This window comes from Engraulis encrasicolus, chromosome 10 (genome assembly GCF_034702125.1).
Source record: "Engraulis encrasicolus isolate BLACKSEA-1 chromosome 10, IST_EnEncr_1.0, whole genome shotgun sequence".
Taxonomy (NCBI): domain Eukaryota; kingdom Metazoa; phylum Chordata; class Actinopteri; order Clupeiformes; family Engraulidae; genus Engraulis; species Engraulis encrasicolus.
The window spans coordinates 17447315-17457314 of record NC_085866.1 but is presented as its reverse complement, the minus strand read 5'-3'; the positions used below and the strand labels follow the sequence as shown (position 1 = coordinate 17457314).

General features: G+C 42.6%; 1 protein-coding gene across 20 annotated transcripts in view; it reads left to right on the top strand.

The window, feature by feature from the left end:
• hspg2 (heparan sulfate proteoglycan 2) overlaps positions 1–10000 on the top strand; it is a 143088-nt gene that overhangs the window by 26909 nt on the left and 106179 nt on the right. For all 20 annotated transcript variants that reach the window (XM_063208226.1, XM_063208225.1, XM_063208221.1 and 17 more), the window contains exons 2-3: positions 6080–6206; positions 7804–7869. In XM_063208226.1, coding sequence (XP_063064296.1) covers positions 6080–6206; positions 7804–7869 — 193 coding nt within the window. The remainder of the gene's footprint in view (positions 1–6079; positions 6207–7803; positions 7870–10000) is intronic.

Below are 10000 nucleotides of genomic sequence, written 5' to 3'. Positions count from 1 at the left end.
TGTCTTTTTTATAGAAGATACAAAGAATTCAGATGGAAGCCCCTCTAAATCCACTTTATCAGTAAAAGTTACCTTTTGAGTAAAATGCCTTTTTTATCAGGCATTCATATTTAAGTACTAACCTACTTTTATTTGAAATCTCACGATACATCATTAGTGAAAAATATGTGTTAATTTTTGTTAGCTAGTAAAATCAGTTAAATCAGTGACAATGACAATAATGGACTACAGGTCATGTTCTGATTGGCTGTTTGAATATAGAGGCTTTTGCTGCTAAAGGGAAATGGTTTCATAGGATTTTGATGACAATCAATATTTTAGACAAGATGTTTTTTCTGTATGTTTTTTCTTTACAAAAATATTTCATTTATACATACTAGATGTAGGCAGGATTCACACAATCACGTTAACTCGATTTTCATGGAAATGCCATTTAGAGGGTCTTGCATCTGAACTCTTCACACAAAGAGGTTGTATTGACACAAAAAAGTGTTGAGCGAGGGTGGAAAACTGAGTTTATGAGCAGAGAGGAACTGGAGGAAAGAGGAAAAAAACAGAAAGAAACAATGAAGTGACTGAAAGAAAGGAATTGGACAGAGAGATATCAGAGCTCTTGTCTGAGAGCCCGGGGGCCCTTGTGTGGGCCCTGGGTGCTTGTGAATGGTTATGAGGGAAGGAGAGGGCCTTGTGAAAGGCTGTGATAGGAAAGTCAACAGACAGATTCCACAGCCCAGGAATGTGGCAAATGTGTGTGTGCATGCGCCTGTCTGCTTTGACAAGGTGTGAGTCGAAAGTCTTTGTAGGCTGAAAGGGGTGGAATGGAGCCCATAGTAGAGAGAGTGAAAGAGAGAGTGGGAAGAAAAAAAGTGTGTTTGTGTATGTTCTTGCATATGCACGAGGTCAGATGTGCGTTAAAGAGGTTGTGTATGTGTGTGTGTGTGTGTGCGCGTGTGCATAGTGTCTGTACAATACTTGTATAACGCGCCATGTGTCTACTAGTGGTGCATTAGCAGTGACCAGCAAGAAAATTGACCCCCTAGTCACGAGCAGACATACCTTTGAAAGTGGACTAATCTTACCTGCCCAAAACTGCAGTGAAGGGGTCAAGCCGAGTGCGCGTATTCAGTGCCTGGGGGTGATGCATTCTGTTACACATTCCTTCGCTCCTTTGAGTCTATAAAAACCTCATGGGCTGAATGCTGTGGCCCTCCGCTCATGTGCTCCGGAGCCTTCGGTGTGTAGCATGGACCGCTATGGTCTGGTCTCCATTCTCTCATTCTCCCTTTCATGATGTTCTGGAATCACATTGCATTGCATTTCGTTTCACGTTTTCATCCAGAGCAACTTGAACAAATTCATCAGTTATCAGACGCATACACTAATGTGGGTACATACAGAGTATAGAGGCGTAACCTCAGCTAGCAGCTTGGTTCACGAGGTAAATAGGTACACTGTTGGAAGGAGAATGGCTGTCTCCTTAGTTAGCCATAGCCTGCGATGCTGGTTATGAACATGATTATTCATCCTTGTGAGTCCCTAATTATGTCTATTATGACGTTAGAGTTGCTGACCTTGACCCTGACCTTAGCCCTGAGGTTGAGGCCAAAACTGCTAAGACTTCTTTACAAAATTCCTGACAAGTTAAAAAAAAAATAGACTTTGTACACATTCCGTATGGTAGTCAGTTGGGGGTGGGAGGTGTGAGACCAGAAGTGGTGATAGCACAGAGGTGTGAGAGTCAGAGGGGACCTGTATGGGTGGTAATGGGAAGTTCTAACTTCCACAGCGTGTTAGGAGGCAACATGAAGGTTGCTGACCCCCCTACCCCTCCCTCCCCAAACACACACACACACACACACACATTATAACATTATATTGTTGAGAGAACTCTCAGACATCTGGACATTCAATGATTTTCTGTTTGAATGCCTTTGAGTAGCACAGGCCTGAAAATGCATGATTAGGTTGTTGAATGAGAACTGATTTCATTGCAACCTTGCAAGTTTGTCAACAAGTGGCTGGCAATGTGACCTCGTTGTGACACAATTTTGTAATAGGGCCCATGAGGGATTTTTTTTTATCAGTTAGAGAAGGAGAAGAATTCTACACAGTATAGCTCCCTCTCCTTTGTCTCCAGATGGCCCTCTAGTTTAGGCCTGTAAGGGCATGTCTCTGTCTTTGCCACAGACTGAATCTCAGCCCTCTGCTACTCTCTAGGAGTGGTTTCTTCCACCCCTGTATATAAGTACTTTTTCTAGCTTCTACAATTTTCAACAATTCTGTTGTATGCTTAGATTTCTATACTGAGGTTTTTATGCTTCCTTATTCCAATGTTTTTTATGTTACAGAGAAACTATCCTTAGCGAAATATACCAGAAAATAATGATTAACCCATTGCTTCGCTTAAGGCAAGTGCAAAAAGAGGGTGCTGAATGCCTGAGCCCTTTTAAAGAAAAAAGCTGCCCTCAGCCTATAAAAGCCTAAATATCACATAAAAATATGCACTAAGTTGCCTTTAAATGCTAAGACCCTCATCTGTCAAATATGCACTAAGTTGCCTTTAAATGCTAAGACCCTCATCTGTCATTAGAATGTGTTCAGTGATCTCAAACAAACAGACATTTCTAATAAAGTAGTCTCAAATCTCATGAGCCTGAATTTTGTGTAACGCAGCTCCAGGCGCCAGGGCCAATGTTGCGCAACGCAACATCAAGCATCAATGGGTTAAGTACCATGTGCTAGCTAGGTTGCTTGGGAACAGCATTTTCCTAAACACTTTCCCTGGCCATTGTCATCACTTGTGACCCCCCCCAGCCAGGTCTCGTTCTGGTGAAGTAAGCATCACAGCTCTGCAAGACGACACACTTTGTCTCGAGTCACCTCTGGAGGCACAGTGGTGTCTGAAGGGGGCCATTATGGAAGGTCTATGAAGGGCTGAGTGCTGCACGGCGACATTATGGGCAGACCATGCGCATCACCACACCAGGAGATGAGCGCAGCGTATACCCGCCCACTCACTCACTCACTCACTGACTTGCTTCAAAGGATTTCTGCCCGTCAGCGTTTTCCTTTTGAAAAAGGCCCGGGACTGTTGTTGTAGGCCAGCGCGGCCCAGGGCAGCAGGGGATTTGGCCAGGAGATCAAGTTCTTACAGTGAGGGAACCCTTTAAATGGGAGCCCGTCGCTGATGGAGACGCTGGAAATGAGAGCTGGCGAGCCGTGGTGATGGAAAATGCAGCGCAGGGCATTGTGCCAGCCCGCCCCGCTCAGAAAAACACAACGGCCCGGGAACCTGGAGACCCTCGAATGGGCCGACAGGTACCCCTGAAGTTCACCTGCACCGAAACACATTTACAGTGCCCTGTTGTCAAGCTGGCAATATTTATTGTGCCATACATGTTGGGAATAGCACTTCTGGCAAAACCATAATGTGACAGGGGTGCTGTTGCACAGTGCTTAGTGTGACAGTACCATATATGGTCAAAGTGTCTGCAGGGACCCAGGTTCAAATTCAGCCTAGGACATTTCCCAACATTACCCCATCTCAATCTTCCATTACACACACAGAATATAGGTCATATTTGCAAACTTTAATTTCTATTCCATTGTATGTGGCAATATGGGTCTGTGTGCGTGCTTCTGTTTTGGGGTGTGCATGTGTAGTTCAGTTATAGGCAAAGGCTATGTCAGTTGCTTGATACTGGGATGTTTCCTTATTGTAGAACCCTAAGAGAATAATGAGAAACATGAAAATCATTACAAAAAAAACTCTTCAAGAACTCTTTGCTGTGTAGAAGTGGTGTATAGAGGTGTTCGCTAGCTTGCCCGCTAGCCCTCTCAAGAGGTCCTGGGTGCACAGAGAAGTCACTGTTCCTCCTCTCTTGCCTGACAAATCTGTAGAAATGAATGTCTTCACTGTTCGATCACAGAGAACACAATAAACGAATGATTGTGTGCGGTTAGAGCTCAGCCCAGAACCTGTTCTCTTATCTAGAGCCAAAAGCTAAACCATAATCATTCCGTGCCTGTTTTATGTAGGCCTCAAAGACATTTAATATTGTCCTTATTGAGGGCACCTCATGACCTGGTCTGATGACATGGCTTCTGCGTGATGCCATCATGAATTTGTTGTAGCCAGCACATTTGAAGCATTTCAAAAAAGAGGAACAAGGAATTCGTTTTCCCATACAGCTGAGGAGCTTGCAGGTTTTTATTTGCACTGTTGTGAATCATCACGATTAGTTTTCTGAATTCAGTGGAAACTCGTATGACTTAATGCTCATTCATCCAGGTCAACAAGTTTGTTGTCAGCAACTGGACTTCATTTTGGAACTTGAAAGACATTGCCTTCCTTGTCCAATGGGCCTCATCAGTTGTGGTTGATGTGTGCAGAAGGGGGTTATACTGTTTATTTCTCAGACCCTTCCCTTACCCACTTAACCTTAGAATTTCATTCAATAGCAGCAATGGCAAATGGCAAATTGTCTTGTAATGCTGTAATGCTTGATACAACAAGAGTGACATTCATGAGGGCTGTGCATGTGCTTAGGAAGTCACGTCAACAAGCCTTGGTCTTTGGTGTAGTGAGCAACTATCTTTCTTGCTCATTCTTACAAGCTACAACATAATGTTCCATGCCATGCTCTCTCTCTCTCTCTCTCTCTCTCTCTCTCTCTCTCTCTCTCTCTCTATCTCTCTCTCTCTCTCTCTCTCTCTCTCTCTCTCTCTCTCTCTCTCTCTCTATCTCTCTCTCTCTCTCTCTCTCTCTCTCTCTCTCTCTCTCTTTACCTCTCTCTCTTGCGCCCCCAGTGTGCCCCTGTCTCTCCGCCTCAGTCACATTGACTTAAGCTGCCCCACACACACTTTCTCAAAACAATACCCTATACAATACTCTGTCTTTCTGTCTGTCTGTCTTGACAATGTGATCCAGGCAAGGCACAATATCACAAAAAAGTTAACTCATTAAGACCTAAAACGCCTGGAAAAAAACGATGTGAAAGTCTCAAGGCCGATTTTTCTGAAAATTCAACATCAGTGTCAACACCTACAAAATTATTATATATTATTATATTATAACGGGGATTGCCTAGACAAGACCTTTTGTTTTTCTTGGTAAGTCCTGTTTATTTATCAAGTGGGCTTGACGAGGCAAGTCCCCCTTACTGTCCTTGGTAAGTCCCATTAATTATATGTTCCAAACATTGTTACATGTGATATGATGCCAATCCCTTGTGTACTATATGTTGTGATGCAAATTAGTGGCCAAGAAACGAATGGTTGGTGCAAAAGGGAATACAATACTCACCCGCTTTCTTTCTCAATACCTGGTCTGATGGCATGACCTCCTCCTGATGTCATCATGATTTTTGTTGTAGCCAGCACATTTGAAACGTTTCAAAAATAGTTTTGGCATCTAGCTTTTTCTGCGATTTTTGTTTGCACTCTTCATGATTCATCATGATTAGTTGTCTGAGTTCACTGGAAAAATCTGTGAGTTGAAACTCATTTATCCAGGTCAAAAGGTTAGTTGTTAGCAGGTTAATTTCCCCTTATTCAATGAAGTGCACAAAAGGGCTCCCAGTTTAGTCGTAGAACAGCAGAAATGCCTTTTCAGTTTCAGAGGGTTAAAACTTTCTTTCCCCCTATGCCTCTTTTCTCTTTTTATCTTTCCGATTACACACACACAATCCCAATCTCTCTGTCTGATTAAATAATCAACTACAATCACACAAAAAAATCTTCATGTTCCCTACCCTGGCAGACCCAGTTCCCATTGACATTTTTTTATTTCAGGATGGCATTTGCGTATTTTTCTTGAGAGATCTGGCAATACTGAATGTGTCCTAGGAGTCATCCAGGTCTACTGTCCGTTTCTCGAAAGCATCGTTGCTAACCAGTCAGCAACGAATAGGTTTCCAATGGGAAATTGCATTGCAACCAAGTAAGTCGAGAGATCATTGTCGAGAAACACACCCCAGGTCTACTGCCCATTCAGGCTGCCTATCTGTTTGCCTTTCTGTCTGTCATGTAGGTCTCTGGTCTCTTACCTGTGTCTGTGTCTGTGTGTCTGTCTGTGCAGGTGGTGCTGAGCTCGAAGGTGTGGGGTGAGGTACCCGTCCCTGAGGACCTGGAGCCTCACCGGGGAGTGCGACAGGCACAGCGCTATCTGGATGATGATGAAGACTTTGCAGCTGATGGATCAGGCGGTCAGGATTACTCCTTCACTTTCAGCACTACTGTATAGGACCGACGTGGACTCTCACTCATTGGCCCAGGGCTATAAATTCACTTTTTTTCATCACTAGCCAATTTGGCCAGTAGAACTGAAAATCTCACTTGTCACATCCTTTCACTATCAGTCAAAGTGGCCAGTGAGTTTTCCTTTCTACCAGCCAAACTGAATTTTCACCCGCATTTGGCCAGTTGGTAGGTGTTAATTAGAGCCCTGCATAGTCCTAAGACCAAATAAGGACACTACACATTGACATAGCTAATAACATTATTCTTTGGATGGCTTGAACAAATGTGTTATTACTCTCTAGTTTGCCTATCACTGTCTATGTAGTTCCCTCTGATGGTTAAAAAAAATGCATAATTAGTAGTGGTGGGCCGCCATCTCTGTTAACGTGCAGTGTTAAATGTGAACAACAGTGGTGTTCCCGCAATACCTGTTTATTTTAAAGCCATAGTTGCAAAGCAAACTCTTATCTACTCTTGCTAAATTGTTATGTAGCAATCGGTTTAGTAACAAAGCACATTAACAACGAAGTGAGATGTGTACAAAATTCTTATCGGTAACCGCGTATGTAGGTTTCCACATGTGGGTGGAAACGTTTGTGAGACAGAATTCATTTTGAGTTATAACTCCTTTTGCTGGCACTCTGAGAAGAACAGCCGGGTTCACCCACTAGACATTCATGTCAGCCTCTCGTAGTCCAAAAAAAAAATCTTACAGGAGCAGCCGCCCTTTTTCAGCTCAGTCAACCAAGTCTCTCTCCCTCTCTTTCTCTTTCTCTCTCTCTCTCTGTCTCTGTCTCTCTCTCTCTCTCTCTCTCTCTCTCTCTCTCTCTCTCTCTCTCTCTCTCTCTCTCTCTCTCTCTCTCTCTCTCTCTCTCGTATACTACCTACTTTTTTATCAAGGCCCATTAGAAACAGTGTTGAAGGACTTCATTTAAATAAGCTTTTCATAAAGTTTTGTACCACTTCTTGTTAATTTTGAAACTTAAGTTTGTGTAGGACTGTCAATGCTTTCTTAACACAACACACAAAAAAATATGTGATACAGATTCATGATTACTTTTCATCATCCAGCAACAAAGTAGAACACCTTTCTCAAGCAGTCAGTGATGTATTTTGGGGACATGAGAGCCCCTGGTCTAATGTGCCACCTGGCTTAAAACGCCAACCAGGCTTACTTTTAGTCATGATTTTGGAAACAATGAGCTATTTCAATCTAGATGAATCTAGAATAATTTTATAATTACAGAGATGTTAATCTAGATTTAAAAATGAATCTATGCCCACCACTAATACATATTCAAGAGTAAGGCAAAGAATCATGATACTCTTCAGATAGCAGCTGTTTTACAGGAGCGAGAGCACAGCTTGAGCTGTGGTTTGGATTAGCCACACAGAGAGAGAAAATCAGAGGTGAGACTAATCTGTTAGTTATGGCTAGACCTCTGGGGGTGTTAGTGCTGTGTCTAGGGGAGGGTGACTGTGTGTAAAATGATCGATAGGCCCCATGAATAACATCAATAATGGAGTTATGAGCACAGGTTGTGTTTTTCTTTTCCCCCACAGATATTCCCAGTGGAGAAGAGGATGGCAGCACCCCCGAACCCACGACAGTTGGCCCTATAGCCACAGGTAAGCGTGTGGGTGCATGCATGACCTCTACACCACGTGTGCCCTTCAGCACCTCCACGTCCCCTGAGAGTGGTGTGTGCGTGTGCGTGCGTGTGTACTCTTCCCTATTCATATGCTGCCCAGACTGAGAGCAGTATTTCAGCTGTGACTTCTTCACTGTCTTGTTTTTGTTCGGGCAGTCATCAGGTCTGTATTAGTGTCATGGTTTTGAGTATGTTTTGTTGTTTTTTTCTTTCCTTCATTGTCGTTTCCTTTTCTCTTCTCTTTCTCTCTCCCTCTCTCTCTCTCTCATCTCTGTGTTGAGAGATGTGAAATTTTGCATCCATCGTCCACGCAAACTCATAAGAAGCTACTGCTGTCCCAGTATTATCTCAAAGCGAGTAGCTTTCCTGTGGACGCTCCTGTACCACACTAATACAAGACAGAGCTCACCATTGATAGGGGGAATGAGAAGAGGGTCTGCATGCTGTTCCCCTCAGAAATTGACCTTTTTTTTTTAAGACAGGATGCTGATGTTTGGTTTAGAAGGAGAGCCTCAAACTCATATGTCTGCCTGCTGTCATGTTAACAGAGAACAGCCCTGAGGGCTACCTCAAAGTGAAAAAATGGGAACAGGGCACATCTTTCAGTAGTGGGCTGTTTTACACTAGACTGTGGACAATATTCTGTTTATGATTATCATGTGTGTGTACATATGTGAAATATAAGCATGTGTGTATTTGAGTGTGTGTGAGTCGACTGGAGAAGACTACAGGCAGTAAACGTAATGGCTAGATTCCTGGAAAAAACCAGGACTGTAAACATATCCTTTACAAAGATATGAAACTCACCAAGTAGTCAATTGTGTTCTTCAATACTGTCTGCGACACACAAATAGTTGCAAAGCCTGCTTTCCAACAGGTATTTTGCCATTCGCTGTAAAATGACCATTTAATAGAGTTGAACAAAAAAATGAGTGAATACCCCTGAGCTTCTTGTGAGTTTCAAGTGGATGAGTATAATGTGTATTGGAATGCCTGTTCCTGCACACCTATGCACTTAATTTCAATCTGAACCGTTATAGGCTATATACTGAGAAATTGTACAATAAATAAAGTTTGAATCCTTTGCTGCTTCCAGTTTAGGACAACAAGATGACTTTGGTACATCTGTACATAAATAGTCATCAAATGAAACGGCACATAGCATACATACTGGCACAAAGCCACACTTTTATTTGCTGTGAATACTATATTTGTAGTGCTATTGTGCATAATGAGAGGGTTGGAACGTTTGTAGGATTGCGACTTCTATTAATTGCGCAACTAGGCACATTTTGAGCTTTTTTTAAACAGCATAGATAGGTCTGTTTAGGATGTGTTCAGAGCCAAATGTCAAAATGCAGTCTTTGTGTTGGGTGTAATATCAAAAGCAAGGAAAGATAATTGAAGACAGTTTCTATTCTTTGGCTTATCTTTTTTCATGTCGATATAGTGTATGGTTCTTTTTTATCTCCCTTTTTTTGGATGCAATTTCAACGCTCTCAGTCTTAACAGTTTAGCAGCTGTGTTGATTTCACCCAAGGTGGCGGTGGCATGTTTACAACTGCCACGTGTAGTCTTTGTGGAGAATGTGTGTTTATGAGTTCAGAGGAGAGTTGGCTTTATGGGGCTCAAGGGAGCAAGGAAGGTTCTGGAGTTGGCAGTGGAGAAGACGTGTGAGTAGAGAAGGGATTCGAAAAGAACAAGGGAGAGTGTGTGTTGCGGTATTTTGTCATAAAATCAATGTTGGTAAAGTGATATCGAATTGTATGAGTCTTGCAGCTGTGAAGACCAGCTTTTTCAAGTGTAGTTGTCTGCCCACAAACACACAGTACTGTGTTTAGAATCAGATGTCCTAATCATGTGGCATGGTCAAATATGTATAAAATAAAGCACCTAACTAAGCATATTAACTCATTGTAAAAATATTTGTTAAGGAACGGGCAGCATTCAGGAATTCACTTAGTGAATTCCAGCGTGGAACTGACATTGGATGCCACCTGTGCAACAAATCCAGTCATGAAATTTCCTCGCTCCAAAATATTGTGCATTCAGTTGTCAGCTTTATTCTGAGAAAATGAAGAGTTGGAAAACAACAGCAACTCAGTCAC